General features: G+C 41.5%; 1 protein-coding gene across 1 annotated transcript in view; it reads left to right on the top strand.

The window, feature by feature from the left end:
• MFSD6 (major facilitator superfamily domain containing 6) overlaps nt 1-20915 on the top strand; it is a 69586-nt gene that overhangs the window by 29400 nt on the left and 19271 nt on the right. The window contains exon 3 of the mRNA XM_060106601.1: nt 18322-18419. Within this exon, the coding sequence (XP_059962584.1) occupies nt 18322-18419 (98 nt within the window). The remainder of the gene's footprint in view (nt 1-18321; nt 18420-20915) is intronic.

Here is a 20915-nt window from a genome sequence, read left to right as displayed (position 1 = left end):
GATTTGGGTCATAATCATAATATTGATACTTCTTTATATATAAAAAGAAATCAGGGTACCAAAAAGCCAAGTGATATCCCAAAGATCATGAAGTTTACTGCTGACAGTGAGTCCAGGTATGAGAGTTCGCACCAGCTGTTTAATTATCTCGAGTCATACAGTGTCAATTTACTGCCTTTTTTGTTTTTTTTTGTTTGTTTGTTTGTTTTGCGGTACGCGGGCCTCTCACTGTTGCGGCCTCTCCCGTTGCGGAGCACAGGCTCCGGATGCGCAGGCCCAGTGGCCATGGCTCATGGGCCCAGCTGCTCCGCGGCACGTGGGATCTTCCCGGACCGGGGCATGAACCCGTGTCCCCTGCATCGGCAGGCGGACTCTCAACCACTGTGCCACCAGGGAAGCCCATTACTGCCTTTTTTGTACAAGTCAAAAACCTAAGCAATCTGGCTAACTATATTTCTACTTATCCTTGGAATATTTGGTAGACTGTAATTATATAATTTCATTAGGATGCTTTGAAGAGTAGATAAGAAAAGAAGTATTCTGAGAGCTTACTTCATAGCATACCCCTCCAAAGCCTTTCCAACTGGAAGGAAGAATACCACCCCATTCTTATTTCTCAAGTATTAATCATCTTTTCTCTGCCTTTTCTCTGCTGACAACAACATCTTTGAATAGTAATCTGTAGGCTGACAAACAGTAACTTGTTAACTTTTTCTTTCCTTTAGAAAGATAACATGTAGATGGAAGCTCAGACATTTTTGGAAAGTATCGTTACGTTACGTTTGTCTAGGGACTGGATCTTTGGACCATGGTACTGTGTGTTGTGGACTGCTGAGTGCAGTGAGGACTCCTCAGCGATGGAGGGTTGGCATGGTCCTGGGTGACAACTGTGGATGTTGGCCAAGCATTTCACTCCTTTTCGGAGAATGAACAAGAGCAGGAAACAAATTGGTCCAGTTTTGACTCCAGTCATCTTCCCAAGCCCTGGTAGGAGTGTTGGGTAGTCTAGTAGCTCTCCTGTTTCCTTATATTCTTCTTTTTGCCAGTTCACCTGTAAAGAGTGCACACGTGTTTGTGTGTGCATGTCTGTGTGTGTATGTGTGCATTTGACCTAGGTTCAAATCCCACACTTACTGTATGTCTGACCTTGGGTAAGTCAGCAGTTTAGCTTTGTTAAGCCTCAGATTCCTCATTTGTAAAGTGGTGGTAATAATTGTATCTAACTTCATAGCATTGTTAAGATGAATGAGGTAATGCATAGCACATAGTAAGTGCTCAACTATAAACCATAGGTAGTGTTATCAATATTCTTGTTATTATTAATTCATTCCTTCAGCAAGTACTTATTAAGCACACACTAGAAAACAGACACTTTTCTAGGCCCTGGGGATATATGGAGTGTGTGATAAGATAGACAAAGGCTGGTCCTCTTGGAACTAACCTATTGGGGTAGACAGGAAACAGTAAACAGATTATTTCATTGCTGATAATGATGAGTGATCCATGGCAAAATTAATGCAGGATGAGGGTCCCCAGAGCAACTGAGGAGATGCAGCTGTTTCGGCTTGAGTCAGCTGGGCGGCGGCTTTCTCCGAGGAAGAGACACCTGAGCAGATTGACATTTGAATAGAAGCCACCCAGTGAAGATGAGGAAGCCACAGGTGTGAATGGCCTGAGGAGAGAGTGAAGAATAATAGAAGTCAGCGAGGTGGGCAGGGCTTGGGCGAGGCCTCCAGGTCACACTGAGAGAGAGAATGTTTTTCTAAGAGAAGTGGGCAGCCATTGGTGACTGTGAGCAAGAGGTGACATGAACAGATTTCTACTCTGATATTTCTTTAAAACACTTACATGGGTGGAGCACTTATTATTGTTTATCCTGCCCTACTTTAGAAAAGTCCCATTTTACTTCATCCTCTGAGTTTCAGAGAAATTATGAGTTGTTCTATGAGTCATAAGCTGGTGACTCATGCACGACCTTTGTTCATTTAGTGCTTTCAATCCCAGATGAAGGTTTTTTTTTTTAGTAACTTCAAAATTTCAGAATAGCCATAGACTCTAGAGGATAAATAAAAAATAAAAAATTTAAATTAAAAACCCTCCAACCTTAACAAAAGATATAATTACAGTATATTGATAATATATATTATTATTAATAAAAAAATAATAGTTATTACACTGCCATTTCAGCACTTATACGTACAAGTGCTTACCAAGGCACAGTGCTAAACGCTTCATCTTCAAGCCCTCATTTCATCCTTGTAACAGCCTTGTGAGTTAGGCATTGCTGTGTCTGTTTTAGAGAGGGGAAGTTCAGAATGGTAGAATAGGTTTTCCACGGTGACACAGCTAGTAAATAGCAGAGGTAGGATTCAAACCAAAAGCCACTCAGACTCCAAAGCCTGTACTCTCAGCTACCTTATAGACTCATAGGCACATAGACTTAGGTTGGCCAGTATTTTGTCCCTTTATGCAACCCAGTCTCACCTCTTCATCTTACTCTTTTCTGCTCTGAGTGATCAGTGCCTGGTACAACTTTTTCATTTGTCACAAACACCCTCCTGGTAAGATCTCCATTCCTCTAAAATGCCCCATTCTCTCAAATTATCCCTTTTACCCCCAGTGAAACTCTCATTCCTCCAGATTAGCCACCCTCAAGCAGTGTTAGGAAGAGAGTAATGTGATTAAACCAACTCACACCGAATCTAAGTGGCAAAAACTGTTTTTTAATGATGACTAGGTATCATATAGAAAGAGTTACTTCACAATTAAGTATTGTGTTCAATTCAATATTTCTTTAAAGAAGCCTTTATTAAATGACCAGGTTCTGTTCCAGGGATACAGTGTTGAACAAGACAGACAAGGTCCCTCTTTCATGGAGTTCGCTTTCTGGTAGGGGGCGGATGACCATAAAACAAAAAGAAAATGCTGGGTGCTACAGAAGTGTTAACTTAGGCACCTAAGACGTTGGGAGTTGGAATAGAGTAAAGCAAATAAAATGGAGAGTTCTTTTGGGCAGGACCTGGTGTAGGTGGAATGAGAAAGAGTTATCTTATGAACTGGACATCAGATGGGTGGTGGTGCCACTCACCAAGCAAGGGAACCCAGGGAAGGGCTATCAGTCCTGGAGTATGGGACTTGCGGAAATCCTATGAGATGATGCCCATTGGGAAGTTGCATGTATAAGTCTAGATCTTGGGAGAGAAGATGAGGCTAGAGACATCTGTGCAAACCATTGGCCTGTGGGTAGAACAGCTAGCTCCCTCCCAGGGACGTGAGGCTTCTGTAATCCTCTTCCTCCTGTACTCCTTTCCCTTCCCTTCCCTTCGGCTAGTAAATCGACTTTGGGAAATCGTCTACCTCAAGCAAGAAACATGTTGCTGTCAGTGTGACTTCTGGAAGCAGTGCCCTAGAACAGGACTGTCGGAAACAACAAGTTCAGTGCTTCTAAGATGGGAATGAGAATTATATTCTAAAGTCAGAACATGAAGTCTTGATGTCTGTGTCTTTAATGTTCTCTTGATGTTATTCACTCATAACTCAAGACCTTCATCCTTCAGTGAGCCTCCATTCACCCTTAGAACTGTGGCCCCTGCATTTCTGTGGGCCTGGAGAACCCCAGCACCAGAGGGAATATGATGCCCCAAATAGCCTAATGGCTTAGGTGTGATTTTCTGTGCCTAGTGCTTATCTGTTAAGTACAGTGTAAACTGAGAAAGAAATCAAGCCAAGACTATAACAGCAAAGAAATCATTGTTATTGTATTTAACACAAATGCCCGAGTGTAGGATTGTTTTTATTGCCTTACCTCAGGAATGCTACTAACAGGTGGAATATACTTTATTCCACAGAGAAGATTCTTGTGTCTTTAATAGGGAACAATTTTATGCTCAGTTTCCTAATTAGGCTAAATCAGAAAATCATTGTTTCCATTTCCAATTTCTAGATCACCAATAAAAATAAATGGAAATAATATTATTGTAGGCTTTACAATTTATACAGTTTTCATAAATATTTTTATTGTTACAACCACCTTGCAAAACTGCTAAGTTTTCTTATATTCATTTTACAGTGGTTTGATGAGAGCCGGATATCCTCCATTGGTGGAAACACCATGTTGACTCTCAGGGGGCCTGGGGTGGAGCCCCTGAGAACCTGCAGTCAGGGTTCATGGAGCCCTAGGGTCTGTTCCTAATTGAGTTAGAGAGTGTGGGTATTAGGGTAGAGAACTGTGTTGCTTTGGACTGAATTGTGTCCCCCCAAATTCATATGTTGAAGCCCCGACCCCCAATGTAATGGTATTTGGAGTTGGGACCTTTGGGAGATAATTAAGGTTAGATGAGGCCATGAGCATGGGGTCCTCATGATGGGATTAGTGCCCTTATAAGAAACCACACTGGAGAGCTGGCTCTAGCTCTTTCTCTGAGCCATGGGAGGACAGAGTGAGAAGGTAGCCATCTGCAAGCTAGGAAGAGGGTCCTCACCAGAAACGGACACTGCTGGCACCCTGGTCTCAGACTTCCAGCCCCCAGAACTGTGAGAAAATAAATTTCTGTTGTTTAAGCCACCCAGAGCAGGCTGCGGCAGCCTGAGACTTAAGACACGTGCCTGAACAGATAGAGCGAGGAGAGCCTGAGGAGGGTACAGATGGCTGGGATTCCCAAAGATCCTAAGAGTCAGAGGACACTAGAGTAGGAGGGACCTGTGGCCCAACATGGGGATGACAGTTAGAGTGGGTCTGGCAGTGGCAAACTTATTCTTCTGCTTGTATACACATTCCTGGTAGCAGGTATACTGGTTGGTTGGTCAGAGCTACCATGAAAGCCTAGGAAGGAACAGATTGGCTATGATTTGCCTAAGGTCCACCCTTCTGAGTGAGGGAGTAGGGACTCAGCCCAGGGTCTCTGGCTTATAATTCCCATGCTCTTTTCAGTTTATCAAGAGCAATGTTGGTATTCATCAAAGTAGATGAAGACCAGTATCATTACTATTTCATTACTCAATCAAGTTACTATTAATGACTATAACTCTTTCATTACTATTAAGTGATTACTAATAATTGAGTTATTCTTAGTTCTGTTAATGAGATTTTGTTAGAAACCTAACAATTTGTTTCCAGTACAGAGAGAATATTACAGCAAATCTCTGTGAAACAAGATGTTTAAGGTAGGGTGGCCATTAATATTTTTGTGTGTGAAAAAGAGCACCTTTTAAGTTTCCCTGAGTTCCCGTCAAAGTCTCAAAGTCTTACACTCATGATGGAGGGGCTCTGCTGACCAAGGAAAGGGCCTGAGATTTGACAGCAGAAGACCTAGAGTTGAGTCTTGGTTCTGCAGTTTATTTAGACCTTGCAACTTGGTTATTAACCTTTCAGGGCCTTGATTTCTTCAGCCGTAAAATAGAATGAACGATAACTCTTGCCTTTCCTATTTCAGAAGATTATTGGCAGGAATAAATGAGATACTAAGTGGGGAAAATGCGAAAGAATTGGAGAATGTTAAAAAAAATGTTAGTATGCGGGGAGGGGCATGGGGAGGGGCCTGCAGCAAACAGAAGTCTCAAGACCACTGATGTTGATGCTTTTTCTTCCCGAATGTCACAAAAAGAGGGGACAGGCGTGGCTTGAACAAAATCTACTATTCAGTTAAGTTCCCTGTTTTAAAAAAGAAGAGCACAAAATCCCTAGTCATAAAAATTTATTAGTTGACAAGTTTGGGGCAGGAGTTTATTGTAATTGTATTTGCATTATTTTTTCCATACTCGAAAGATCCAGAAGTTAATTGTCACTTCCGGGTAGATGTTTAGCATTGTGAGTTAGGATCACATTGAATTAAGTCTGGAAGTGAAAGTTCAAGAGAGGGAGGGAGGTGGCCCCAAACCCAGTGATGCTGGAGCAGTTGAGACTCCTTCCAGTGGGTTCTGTGGAGCCACCTCAGGGGTCGAGGAATGGAGAAGATCGGGGCGCGCCGTTCAGCGCCCGTGGAGGGTGAGCCCATCTCGGAGACTTCCCGGGCTCATCTAGAGACCTGCAGGCGTGGCGAGCAGAGCCTGTGCCTGTGGTCGGATCTACCCAAGATGCAGCCTCCTGAACAGCCCCTGTCTTTGTTCTCCTCTCACAGTCCTGCTCTCTGTGTGGGGTCGGGGATGAGGGTGGGGCTGTGCCCCTGCGTAGTTTCTGCTCCTTACGCAACCCAAACCCTACAGTCGACTTCTGATTATTTGATTTCAAAGTCGGCTTGCTCGAGGCAGCCCTTGTCCAGCCCACAGGCGGAGGCAGAAATCCTGGCTCATCCTGTGTCCTGCCTCAGCGTTGATACCTGAGGCCTCTGGGGCTACATCCGTAGAAATGGTCTTTTGGTCCATTTCATCTCAGAACACAAAATTTTGCTGGGTAAGTTCTTCTTTTGTGATCCAGGATATTGGGCAGCCGTTGAGTGGCATTTGTTTTTCTACGTTTCTCTTACCTCATTCCTACTAATCATTCATCAAAGTTTAAAATATTAACCATCTTCTAAAGTCAACTCAAACATACACCCAACTTTCTTAATCCAAGTGCACAGCTGCTACCAGAAGCATAACTAGGCCAACACAACCAGTCCCTGTCTCCACTGGTCCGATCCAGAGGCGTTTCTTCAAGTCCGTGTCTAGGTTTGACTTCACGCAGGGGCCTTGGTGTAGGAACACAGGACGTTGTTATTACCTGCCGAAAGAGCCCTAGGGCAAGGGGGCAGGGACCTTGACCTTCCACTGGCCCACTAACGGTGACCCCATTCTACCTCTCTGGACCTCGATTTCCTTGTCTCTCTAAAATAAGAGGATTGGACTTGATGTTGTGTCTTTGGTTAGTTCTACCTCTAATGATCTAACTTTTTACCTTGCTTGGTTTCAGTATGTGAAAAACCACACATCAGATCTCACCCCTCCCTGCCCACCCTGCCAAGGACTCAGGCTTTGAATGGTTTTTGCTGATAAGTCAGAAATGTACACGCAGCTATTCATGCCAGCTCATCCAGGCCATGCCATGACAACAGACTGTCTAGCCAGTGACTGGGGATGTGGTTTATGATAGCAGTCTGTTGGGATCTGTGTGTAGAGAATTTTGTTTCTCCAACGCCAGCTGACTTGAATGGAAGTTAGAATCCTAAACCTTAGACATTTCTCCATGTGCCGGCTCAGACAGAATTTGTAAAAGGCTTGGCTGCCCTTGGTGAAATATGTGCATTGCTTTTAATGGTAGTTTACACATTTGCAAGATGTTTGCAGTTTTTCTTGACGTGCTTATTTGATCTTTTCAAAACCCCTGTAGTGTAGCCCGGGCAGTTAGGACCATTCCTGAGAAAAGTCCACTTCCAGGATGCCTGCGCCCTGGATTCCACCACTTCAGCCCAGGTGCAGCGTACGTCCCACTGTGCCGCCCCTTGTGAAAACACATTTATTAGCACTGTTTGTCAAAGCCTTTCATTTTACACCAGCCTCTGGAAAAGTAAACAGCAATCCCCTCGATCACGTAGATGAATAAATATAGCCAGATTGGGTTGTACAAAATGCTAGCAATCCTCTGCTAAGGCTGCAGACTAACCCTCTGACTTCAGATGCCAGAGAAGCGGCCACTGCATCACAGGCTCTACTTCTGGTCCACAGAGTTCACGGCTCTTGAGTAAAGCAACAACAACAACAACAAACTGGCACCCTTTACTAAATTTTGTTTCACGTTGGAGTTGTAAGTAGCCTTGGAGGTCATTTTTGTGAGCTGAATTGTGTTCCCTGAAGACGCATATATGTTAAAGTCCTGTTCCCCAGTACCTCAGAATGTGACCGCATTGGAGATAGGGTCTTTAAAGAGATAAATTAAAATGAGGCTGTTAGGGTAGATCCCAATCCAATATGACTGATGTCCTTATGAGAAGAAGAGATTGGGACGCAGACACATGCAGAGGGAAGACCATGTGAGGACTCAGGGAGAAGTTAGCCACCTACAAGCCAAAGAGAGAGGCCTCAGAAGAAACTAATCCTGCCAACACCTTGATCTCAGACGTAGAGCCTCCAGAACGATAAGAAAATAAATTCTGTTGTTTAAGCCACCCCGTCTGTGGTATTTGTTGCAGTAGCCCTAGCAAAATAATACAGCCAGGTAGGCCTAGCTTCGTCCCAGTTTGGTTCATTTCCCCCTAATCCTTGGCAGATTGTTACTAAGCCTTTGTTTGGCCCCTTCTAGTGATGCGGAACTTGCAATCTCACAAGGTAGCTAAGATCTTTTGTCACATAGGACTCTTTCACTTGAGGTGGCAGAAAACCTTACCCAAAGTGGCTTAAGCAAAACAAGGGGTGTATTGTCTAACTTAAAAGTCTAGCAGATGGCCTTAGGTGTGGCTTTAATCAGGTCCCAAATGATGTGATCAGAGCCTGGTCTCTCCATCTACTAGCTCCGCCTCCTGTTGAGCAGGCTTCATTTCTAGGCTTACACCGGAGGTCCCAGGCAGGTCCTCGTCTTCCCAGGATCAAGTCCACTTGAAAAGAGAGAATGCCACATTCCCTTAGTTTCTGCTTAGCAGCTAAAACAACAATATTGTACTGACTGCTCTCAGGTATGGGCTAACACAGCCCACGCCCTGTTCAGCAGTAAAGCCCTTAACATATTTGAATGTCCCTCCTGCCGCTTTGCTTCTCCAACTCCCTCAGGAATTTTCCCCAGAACATCTTATCCCAGACTCTCCCCTTTTTAATCTTCCCCCTCATTCAGACTCCTTTCTTTTTCTTTTTCTTTTTGTCAGCGATCTCCTAATTGTACCCACTTCCTGCTGTGGTCTGGCCAAAGTCAAGAACAGTAGGATTATTATGTCCTTTTGGTTTGGTCATGATATTCCTTCAGCCTGAATTTTGATGAACTTGTTTAGTTCCCTCAAATTTAGCTTAGGGTCGACTAAAACTCTTGAGGCCTTTTTCAAATTAATTGCTATGACAAATGTCAATGATTCTTGTTTGGAAATTATAGAATTTGTATTTTATGTATACCTCAGGCCATCCCATGGAAAATTTTTAAACAAAATCATGGTGTATGTGGGTGTGTGCTGTATACGTATGTGTGTTTGGTCATTTGACTTTTACCCTAATGGAAGGTATAACAACAAAACAGCATATTGTATCTTTTAAGTGGTTGGGTTCCACTGATAAAGGTTCTACTTTGTTTTAAGCATCCTTATTTTTCTACCTAGAGATATACACAAGCTAAGAAAAAGTGGGCAGATAAACTAAAAAAGCAATGCAAAGATGTAAATATGGCCAGGAACCATCACGTGACCCGGCTGATGGTTCCTAGTATTATACTCTTAGCTTAGCTTATCTGTCATTTGAAGAGGAAAGATTCAAAGGCAGCAAAATAAAGAATGACTTAAGACCAGCAGAGACTGAGACTTGACTTTTATCTTCTCTTTTTCTAGCAGAAAAAAATAGAAGGAAGTATTAGTAGCTGCAGAAAACATACATAGCTAGATGAATGTTCTTTTTCCCCTGTTTACTCCTCTGATACACAGTGTGGTTCTTATTCTCTGTTCTACAAAGATGGGTCAGTGGTCAGCTACATACACCTGTTTGGCGATAGAAGCTTGGTGGCTTCCAGGGTCTCTATTGGTGATCCCTTTGGCTATGCTGTGGTTGGTATGGCAGTGCCACTGACTCTTTGAGCTTCGTGGCTTACATGCTAACTCTTATTCTGGTGAGATAGGCTTGTGGGTACCCGAGATCCTTGTTATCTGCTTGTGCACATGTGTTGAGGATCCATTGCATGGTGCTTCAGGATGCCCTGCAAAAGCAAACTATAGTCAGCTATTCATTGAACTATTCCTTGTCCACATAAATGACTGAATATTTATCTTCGAGCATAGCCTGTTAACATTAATCAAAAATATTGCCAAATGTGGACATCCACTTTTTTAATCATTCAATTTCTAGGCCTCTTATAAGTCAATTCATTCTTTCACATACCCATCACTTATTCCTATACCATGATCAAGTATCTTATTATACATATATATATAATTACAAGTATGCATATATAATTACCAATATAATAGGTGCCTACATACACATATAATTACAAGTATAGTGTATGCATAGTTTACATTTATATCATGTTCACTACCATATGCCTGGCACTTAACACAGAGTATGTTCATTCAATAAATATTTGTTGTGTGATGTTCTGTTTAAAGTATTTATATTTTCCCTCTAGTCCATGAGTATTTATTGAGTGCCTGCTATGTGTCAAGCACACGAGATAAATCTGAGCCAACATGATATGAAATAGACATCACTCTGCATGGAGCATACAGTCAAGTGGTCCATGTCCAGTTACAACGGAGCTAAGGGTTATGAGGAGAGGCACGTGATGCTGTGATCTTGTGTAAGGAGCTGAGTGAGATCTGAAGGACGAGTAGGAATCAGGTCACAGGTAGGGATGGGTGGGGACAGTGGCCCAGTGGGTCCACTGGGAATTCATGTGGCTAGAGGACAGAAGCAAGGCAGCACGCTGTGCCAGGTAATCTACCAAAAAAGGTGTTTTATAAGAGAATCTTTTTTTTGGTTGTTCTTAGCGGTTTTGATTCAAAGGTTCCCATTGTATTACATATAATACTTTCTGATGATCCAAGTGGCTCTTGAACCAAATGAATACTTTTCTTAAGTTTATCTCTATAGACTGCTAATTTCCTTTGTCCAGAAAGAACACAATCATGGCAATGCTGAATAGTTCATGTGCCTTTCTTAACTATTTGTATGAAACTTTGACTTACAGCCAATCTCATAACAGATTCAAAAGATAGCAATAATATTGAATATTAATTAAGCTAGAATGTTGTATTATTTTTAAACCAAAGTAGAAACCCAGATAATGATCCCTTCAGGTTGGAAAACCATGGGTCAAGCATCATACATCATTTACTGTGCCTATTTATAGCCACATGAAGCACAGTGACTAATCTCTATTCTTTGAGAAAGTAGATATACACATGGGAAGAAATTCAAGAGTTCTAAAAGATATTCAGTAAAGTCTCTCTCCCACCTTTGGGACAGTCCCCCAGCTCCAGCCCCCACCCAGAGCCCATCAGTGATATGAGGTTCTAGTGTCTTCTTCCAGAGATAGTCTCTTCACATGTGAGTGCACACATGTGTATGTAATTCTCCTTCCCTGACGTGAGGATTACAGTGCTGTACTTACTGTTCTGCAGTGACTTTAGCTCGCTTTAGGTGACGGTATCAAATCGTTAGTGGTTGGTGGATTAATGATAAGATGTAACGTATTCACAACTTAAACATTTTGAAACACAAAAATATAAAAGCATTTGCTAATCTTTGGTTGTAGGGCCAAACCTTTTCTTTGAAAGTGATTCTGTTATTGGGATTATGATTTCCATCAGTTTTGGTTTCTTTTGTGTGGAACACAGACATAAAGATACTTTAAAAACAATTTGGGTGCAGAATTCTATTAGTTTTTTTATTATTTTAACCTAAGTTTTTAATGGCTGCCTTCCCATGCCTAATTTGATAGTTTTTTCCCCATCTTTTAAATGTTTATTTTTACATGATTTTCAAAAAGTACATAACTCACTATGCAAACTCAAAATCTACAGAAATACCCTCCTTAGACAATGAATGGTCTATAATCACAAATCTCCAAGGTAACCATTGATCATGGTTTGGTGTCTGTCTCCTTCTAGATTTGTTTAGGTACTAATATAACTTGAATATGGAGACACACACACACACACACACACAGGACATTTTATGATACAGTGACCAGGAAGCCTTTGTTTTAAGGGACTTCATCTAGTGCTTCCCCATAGGAGGTGTTCAGAAATGTGTGAGGGGGCATTTTAGTTTTTTCAGAGACTGTCACTTAGCGCCCAAGGGCCAGGATCCTAAACATCCCCCGGTGAATGGGTGGGTCCCATATGATAAAGAATGATAGCATCCAAAATGATAGTGGCCCCTCGAGAAACACCGTTTTCATGAGAATAGTGCTTCTTTTTGTCCTCATGTTTTATCCATTTACATAAGATTATATTACATTACTTTACTATAATTCACTGAGCGCTTGAGCAAGGCAGGCTCCTTTTGAGTACAAGAAGAAAAAGACACAGTCCCTGCCTCCCAGGAACTCACGGTCTTCTGTGTATAGCACTTGTAGATTGTGACAAGTACTCTAATGGAAACAAAGAGTATAACAGAGGAAGAGTTATACCTGGGGACATTTGAGATGGTGAGATAGGATCAGTTATACCTGGGGACATTTGAGATGGTTTCTTAGAAGAGATGAGCACTTTCAAGGGTAGGACTCTCACAATCAGAGATACTAGTGCCCAAAGTCATGTCTTGGAAGAAGGAACAGGTATGTCATCAGCTCTGCCACTGCTAGGTAAGCACCGGGCATGAGGTGTGACAGCTCCTGCCACATGTTGCCCAGGTCATTGACTCTTGGCCACATCTTGTCTGGTTGCTTTTGCTACCACTGTGGCGTGAGAAGTGTCCCGTGGTGGTAGCTCGGGCCCTCTGCTTAGGGTGGGAATTCCAAGGAATGCCAGCTAGGATCCGCTCGAGCCAGCCAGCCCTGGGTATGGGACACAGGGTAGAGAGGACAAGAGAGGGGAGGCAGGACAAGAGATTCCAGACAGTGACAGTAAAACCCTATTCTGCTACATAGAGGCAGAGAAATCCTGGGAGGACACCCACAGTGACATTACATCATGCAGGTTGGTTGGGAGGAGGGGGCTGAATATGAAAAAACAGTAATTTTTGAGACTAAAATTTAACTCTTCAAGGCTTAAACCTTCTATTTTAGTTATCTCCTAAAGAGTTTGGATTTATATTTTCCTACCTTTTAAAGCTGACAATTGGGAACATCATCTTACTATAAGGTTGTCAGTGTTAGGTGATTATGCTGGAAGTAAGCTTCATTCTTGGGGAGGAGGGCACTGCTTACACTGAATGCTTGCATTAAGCACCAGAATCCTGACCTTAATTAGCAGCTGATGTCTGTCTGCTCTAGAAAGACATCTGTAGCAATATCTGAAAGAACTTTTTTTTTTTTTTTTTTACTGACAAGTTCATATAAACCATAAAAGGATGACCTGGGAATGATGGGACCCAGCCTAAGGGTGAGTCCATATACTGTTTACCATACAGAAAACCTAAGCTGATTCATCCATGAGGCAAAGAGTAGACTGTGCTCCAAGTACCTAGTACTAATGACCACTTCTTCCCCATTAGGACCTGGTGTTCCTAATGAAACTCTAGCTAGGTGACATTGTCCTCTAGCTGAGGACATTGTCCCAATGGCCTGTAACCTGTCAAAATATTACTTTCTAAATCCTGGTTCGTTGCTCGTCTGTCTGCATCTCCACCCAGCCCTGGAGCAACACTTCTGTGCGTTGGAACACGGTGTCTTTGTGCGAGGGCTTGTACCACAGGCTGAGCGCATGTTCAGACTCCATCTGCAAATGCTCCCTGTCTGGTTGATAAGAACCATCCTTATCCAGGGCATTTTGTTTTCATCCAGTGTTTTTTCTTTTTTGAGGAACTTTTCTGTTTCTCCATTAGAGGCTTTGCAACATGCTTGCTGCCAATTACTCATTGGGCTGAGAATGGGATCTCTTTGCGTGGTGTTGCCCTTTCATCTCATACATCTGAGAGCACTGTAGGATAATCCTACTTAAATCTTTCTCTGCTGCTCATAACCTGTATTGTCTCTGGAACAGAGATTAATTTCCAGATTGGATCTGGGCTGGAAAAGTTCACTCATCTCTTCATAAATCCTTAGACTTTGATCCTTCTTATATCGTTCAAATACCCTCTCTGCCTGCAAATGCTTGAGATTTTATGGTTAACCTTTCTATTCCCTCTGCCTGTGATGCTCATCCCTCCTCCTTTGTCCGTTTGCTTCTAACCCAAGTGTCCTGGGACCCCCAGGGGTAGCTAAGAACCTCTCCTTTGTGCAGCCGTAGCACTTCGTGCAGACCTCTTAGGGTATTGTATTTAACTTATTTGCTTCTGTGCCTGTCTCCCCACTAGACTAAGTTCCTTGCAGGCAAGGAGGATTTCTCTTCATTTTTATTCCCTTTCATCCAGCACAGTGTATGTTACATAGTGGTATCTCAGTTAATGTTTATTGAGCAAAATTCATGTTCTTTGTAATTTAGAAATGTTCTCAGGGGTTATTCAGCCATGTTATAGATGGTTTAAATTAGAAAAGTAGGGCCTCATAATTAATTCACACTCTGTTAGGAATTGCAGGATGACTCACAATTAATTGCTTCTGTATCTTGAATACTGTCTTTCTGAAAAACAAAACAAAACAAAACAAGTACCAGTTTCATTATAAGATAATCACCAATCAACTTATCCTGTCAACACTGTGGGTTGTGGTTTTGTAAGAAATTAGAAACTCATAAGTACTTTTCTCCTACCATTATATTTTGCTCAAATAAAGAATCAAGGAGTCTGACCAGTGATTTGGGTTTTCCATGGTGTAGTGTTTTCTGCTGAATCATCTGCTCTTTACCAGTTGTGTTCTTTATAGATCAGTTATCTATAACACCTGTTCTAAAATTGTCTTTATTTCTTGTCTACTTTTATACTTACTGACTTCTTGTTGTGAAACAGGAAAGCAATGATGTTGTTTCTGAGCTATTTCACCGTAGGTGTTCAATGGGTCTCTGTATTGAACATTTTTTGAGAGGCATTTTTCAGACTATTTTTCTGTATTTCCAGACCTCTTAATGCTCAGGCAAATTCTAGGACTCCAAACATATGCTCTATATTCAGCATAAAGAATTTGTCCAGAAGATGATCTAGTAAAACATATTATAAATTCCTTTTTATTAGCAAATCCTTAATTTCATGAGTGTGCATGTATTCATTTCCTAGGGCTACCATAACAAAGCACCACAGATTGGCTTTAAAAAACAGAAATTTTATTTCCTTACAGTTCTGGAAGCTAAAAGTCCAAGGTCAAGGTGTTGGCAGGATGTATGTCTTCTGAGGACTTCTCTCCTTGGCTTGTCTTCCAGTGTCTTCACCTGGTCTTCCCTCTGTGTCTGTCGCTGTCCTAATCTCTTCTCACCAGGACACTAGTCATGTTGGATTAGGGCCCACCCATATTACATCATTTCACCTTCATCACCTCTTTAAAGGCCCTATCGCCATATCTAGCCACATTCTGAGATACTGGGGGTTAGGACTTAGACCTTCAACATATGAATTTTGGAGGGGACACAGTTCAGCCCATAACAGTGAATACTACGGCAGTTTAAATATCCCATTCAGACATTAAAGAGATTCTCAGGTTGCTGCAATACTTTTCAGTGATTATTCAATAAATACGTTGTCTACTTCTTTCCCTTTTCATAGATCAAAATGCTGCCTTCCTTTCTGCTCATCATTTTACACTTGCCGATCTTTTTAAGCCACCGGCTTTGCCAGAATGGTTGGTGAGGGAGGAATGCTAGTGTCCTCTCTTTTGGAATTTTGGGATAAAAGTTTTATCAGAAAAAAGAAGGATACTTGGACACTTTTCTTTAAAATAATAATAAGAATAGTAATAATAATACCTTTCATTGAGTGCTTATTATGGGCAACTCGCTGTGTTGTAATTATTACAAGCCTGCTGAGTTGATGTTGTTGTCTACTTGATATATGAGGAAACTGAGGCTCTAAGAGATGAAGTAATTTGCGCTGGATACTTCTGATTTTGTGTTTTCACCTTTACGGCCCCTGTTTGGTCCCAAAGAACTATCAGTTGTGAGATTAGAAACATGGAAAAGAACTGAAAGGTATATCAAGCTCGGAGTCACTGGGCTGGTTGGTGGCAATCCGAGACCTAAGGGTCCGAGAAATTACAGACTCCAGTGGCTGAATTCCACGTGGGTAGAGAGAGGTTTGAAGGCATAGCGCAGCCTACCTCTTATGGGTTACTTAGGGCCAGGCCCTGTGGACTGTGGCATGGATAGAATAGCGTTTGTCATGGTAACCCTGATTCAGAAGTGGGCTCAAAAGAAAGGTATCAGATAGGCAATATGAACACAAGGAAGATGTAGTACCACATCTTTTTATGGTGGGATTATGGGCAAGAATTACCTGGAGCTGCTTAGAATGAGCTAGATCAGTTGTTCTCCACCTTTGGCTCAGTATGTGAATAACCTGGGGAGCTTTCAAAAGCACAGAGCCTGAGTTCCAATCCTAAAGAGCCTTAACTGAGGGTGCCATGGGCCTCGACACTGTAGTTTTTAACAGTTGCCCGAGTAAATCTGATGTACAGGCAGAGTTAATAAGAACTAATGAGCTGGGTCAGAGGTTGGCAAGCTATGGCCAGGGGCCAAATCCGGCCAGCTGCCTGTTTTGTAGGACCCGGGAACTAAGAAAGGTTTCTATACTTTCAAGTGGTTGAAAAAAAATCACAAGAATACTATTTTGTGATACATGAAAATTACATGAAATTTAAATTTCAGTGTTCATAATTCGAATTTTATTGGAATGCAGCCATCCATGCTTATCCATTTACATGTCGTCTGTGGTTGCTTTCATGCTACATACAGCAGCAGAGTTGAGAATTTGCAAAAGACCTACAAGACCTATTTACTATATGGCCCTTTATAGAAAATGTTTGCTGACCATGAGTTAGGCTAAGTTGATGTTATCAGCAGGGCTGCTTTAGAACCTGGAAGGAAACATATTTGTGTAACTTGTGTGTTTGTATAGTGTATTTTGCATTTTAATCTCCTGTGGGTTTTTCGTTGCTGTTTCCTAGCATTGGGACCCTGGCTGATGGATTTATAGCAAGTTTGTTCAGCAAACTTTTTATCAAAGAGTTTTGAAACATACTTTTTTCTTCAAAACATACAAGTAAAAAGCATAAAGTCCAAAGAATATGACAACCCAGACCTTTTCCTTATTGAAGAGCTCCTAAATCCATTCTAATATCCATTTCCTATCCCATCCCCACTCCCTCAACCCTTTTGTTGTCTTTGCCCATATTTCTTTCTGCTCCATATTTGCAGTTAATACCAGCTGGATGCCCTAGAGCATTTCGTTTCCTTGATCCGGTGTTGGAAAAAGAGGACACTGTTTATAAGAATGATTTTAATATATAAATACAGTTGAGTAAGATTAGGAAAATACCACTGATTGTCAAATTGGTTTATTTCTTTTACCTTCTAGTTTTCATCCACTTGGATTTAGAACACAAGGAAAGCATTAAGGTTGGGAAAATTAACAGAAAATGGAAAACAACCAAGAAAAAGAAATCCCCTGGGTTGTGTTTTTGTAAAGAGAAGTAGCCACCGTTTGCTTCCAAACCAGCCTGTCTAGTTCAGAATGAGAGAGATGGTAACCTTATGCTTGCATTCACCATTTTGGGCCTTTGTTTATTTTGTTTTTACTCATAATTTTGGTGGTGGTGATTGTGAGAGTGAAAGCTAGAGGCTGAGATATATTTATCAATTTTGTAAGCATGTGATATCATGGATTTTTAAAAAAATAATGAACTTGTATCAATTGAACTGATAAAAAAAGTTTGATTTCCAAATAGTTATTATTCATCATTGGATGACAGTTTTCAATGACCTTGAGTCTCTTTGTGAAACTGCTTGGTGTCTTGGGTATTGCAAGCGGGACCACATATTCACATGTTCTCATTTTTAGCCTATCCTTCCCCCATCATAGTGAAGTGGGTACAATCCCAGGCATATTTACCCTACAGCCACCTGGAAGGAAGCCAGCAATGTCATTAGAGATGGCAGTATGCCCAGACTATCTTTTTTTTTTTTTTTTTTTTTTTGCGGTATGCGGGCCTCTCACTGTTGTGGCCTCCCCCGTTGCGGAGCACAGGCTCCGGACGCGCAGGCTCCGGATGCGCAGGCTCAGCGGCCATGGCTCACGGGCCCAGCCGCTCCGCGGCATGTGGGATCCTCCCAGACCGGGGCACGAACCCATATCCCCTGCATCGGCAGGCGGACTCTCAACCACTTGCGCCACCAGGGAGGCCCAGACTATCTTAAAAAAGCATCATCTCTGCTACTAATTAAGTTTCAGGAAGGGTGATGTTTGCTTTTATATTAACAAGCGTTTTGAAAAGGCTGAGAGCAGATATGTTAGAAGCAGTTTTCTTATTCCTAAGAGTTTATGGTTAAATTTAATTGTCCTTTAGCTTCCCCACTTCTGAGTTTGGAACACTGTCTGCTGGATGATGGATGTTTGGGGCAGGGGAAAAACTAGGTGCTATTTGCATGTTTTGTATCTCTACCAGAGCCTCAACTTACTTTCCTTTGCTTTTTTTAGGGTTCTGTACATTGGCCTGGCCTGCAATACGGCTCGCTATATTTATATTTCCTACCTGGAAAATGCCTGGACTGTTCTCCCCATGGAAGTTCTTCAAGGCAAGTTAACAGTTGGAATTAGAATTATTTTTCTACCTGAGTTATACCTACATGAAAGTTCAGTGGCCCTCAGCATCTGACTCTACAAAGGAAGGGTAGAGGCACTGTTTTATATGAGTTTGAAGTGGTTGTGAAGGAACAGGTTACGTCAGGGGGCTGGTTCCTCAGTTCCTGTGAGTGTTCTGTGTTTGTTGAGCCAAACAAAGCTGGATTATTTCCCACACCCTTGTGTTGAAACAAAGAAAGAGGAACTCTGCAATAAACTCTCATGTACAGTTGTTAGGTGTACACATCCAAAGGTAGTTTTAAATATAAAAGGATTTATATTTTAAAGATTTTGGTATTTTTTTAGGTTAACTATACTTACTGCAAAAAAAAAAGGTTGTCATAATTATTATATTTCTTCAGTTACTTTGATCACCTCTAGTGATTTGTAACTCAAGCTTTATACATTGATTTCTATTCGTTAGCTCATATAATCCACACTGTATCCTGAGAAGTTCTATTAGCAGCTTGGCTAAACCATTTTGTGATTGGCATTATGATTAAAATAAAGGTTCAGGATAACATCATTGGAGTTGAGGTCTTCCGGGGCTGCCCAGGCTCCTAAATCATTAATTGTACCAAACAGTCTATGACTATATACAATTTTATTAGCTTTATAGATTGCCATTGTCATTTTCCCTAACCCTGAGGATGCAAATGCTGTATAATCAACATAATTCTTTATCATAATATCTAAGATGAAAGACTCACAATTATATATCTAAACAAAATGTATAAAATGCAAAAGCTCATTCACCAAATCCCATCGTGGCAATGAAAAAATAAAAACCTATCCTAATTGAAAGGAGACATAATTTATAGTCACATTAAAATTATAAAATTCAAATATGTACACACTTTAAAGGTGCTTTTCTCAGGTCTGATGCAGTGGTATAAATGATGAAAAGAGATTTTGTTTATAAATATATAGAAAATGGAAATTTGGTCTTATAATAAGAAATTATTGTTTGTAATAATTAGAACTCTTGAATAGTCTTCTTGAGGTGTGGCATATATCTCAGTATTGTGTCATGTAAGAAAAACAAAGCACAGAATATGAACTGCAGGAAAGAAATGTGCAACAACAAGGTATAAGCAACACAGCCTTAGGGGTTCCCACCTCTAATTCTGACTCTATTCTATGAGACAGGGTGCTCGCCTGACTTAACTGCTTTATTTATTGGTATGACACCGCGTGCAGACTCTTACTTAAAAAACACAACAAAAAACAAAAAAGCTGGTATACCTGTTATAATAATACATGAATAATACATGCATATACCTTTTTCTCTCCTTTTAATTTAATATGAATTAGATAAAAAAGGATGGTTTGCATTAGTGACTTAAGAAAATAGAGCAGGGACTTCCCTGGTGGTCCAGTGGCTAAGACTCTGCGCTTCCCAGTGCAAGGGGCCTGGGTTCGATCCCCGGTCAGGGAACTAGATCCCACATGCCGCAACTGAAGATCCTGTGTGCCGCAACTAAGACCCGGTGCAGCCATATAAATAAATAAATATATATATATTAAAAAAAAGAAAAGAGAGCAAAAGAGAGAAGCTTTTTTAAAACAGTGGTTAAAGAAGACATTTATAACAAGAGAAGAATTTTATAAGAGGAAAAAAACAAATGCTGTTGTGAATCCAAAACGTCTTTTTTCCTGTTAATTTATTAAAGATATGTTAAATAGCCACCAAGAGTCACGCAGCATGCTGAGGGCTGGGAATATAGTTAAAAAACAATATATTAACTTAGGCCTCAAGGTCTCACTGTCTGTTCTGGAAGCCAGATGTATAAATACATAATTGCTACCCAGTGTGTTAGATGGAATCAGAAAAATGTGCCAGGTAACAGAGAAGGAGCTCCATGGAGGGAATGATTAGCTTTGTGAAGCAGAGAGTGGGAGGATGATATTATTAAAAGATTCCCCAAGGAAATCACAGATAAGCTGGATTTTGAAGGGTGACCAGGACCCCACCCGGTGGCCTAAAGAGAAGCAGACATTTTGGCACAGAGAAGAGCCACGTGCCAAAGCACAGCCGTGGAGAGCGGAATGGCATCTCAGGAAACCTGAGTGGGAGGCTTTGGCTAGGGCTCGATGGGTTTGTCATCCTAAGCTGCTGACCCAGGACATATTTTTATAATACGTATTTATGTGCACCTTAGGGCAGTTATCCCTGCTTCCCGGGGCAGGCTACAGTTTATACCTCTGTGTTTCATTTTCTTTCCCCCGTGCCAGCAGAAACCTAGTTACTGATCTGAAGCAAGTAAAAAGGGGGAATCTGTAAATACGGGGAGTCTCCGCATCTAACACAGGGCCCTGTGACCAGTTCCACGGAGCTGTTTGCGTCTAAAACTGGAGGAGACGGTTTCGTTCCCTGGCAGAAGTGAGTGCCGAGTGTTTTGGCTGTACAACAAAAAATCCCTTGCCTTTGTTTGACCAATGCCCACCCT

The sequence above is a fragment of the Mesoplodon densirostris genome, chromosome 8 (assembly GCF_025265405.1).
Source record: "Mesoplodon densirostris isolate mMesDen1 chromosome 8, mMesDen1 primary haplotype, whole genome shotgun sequence".
Classification (NCBI taxonomy): domain Eukaryota; kingdom Metazoa; phylum Chordata; class Mammalia; order Artiodactyla; family Ziphiidae; genus Mesoplodon; species Mesoplodon densirostris.
Note: the sequence above shows the minus strand (reverse complement) of the source record. Positions and strands in the feature narration are given on the sequence as shown.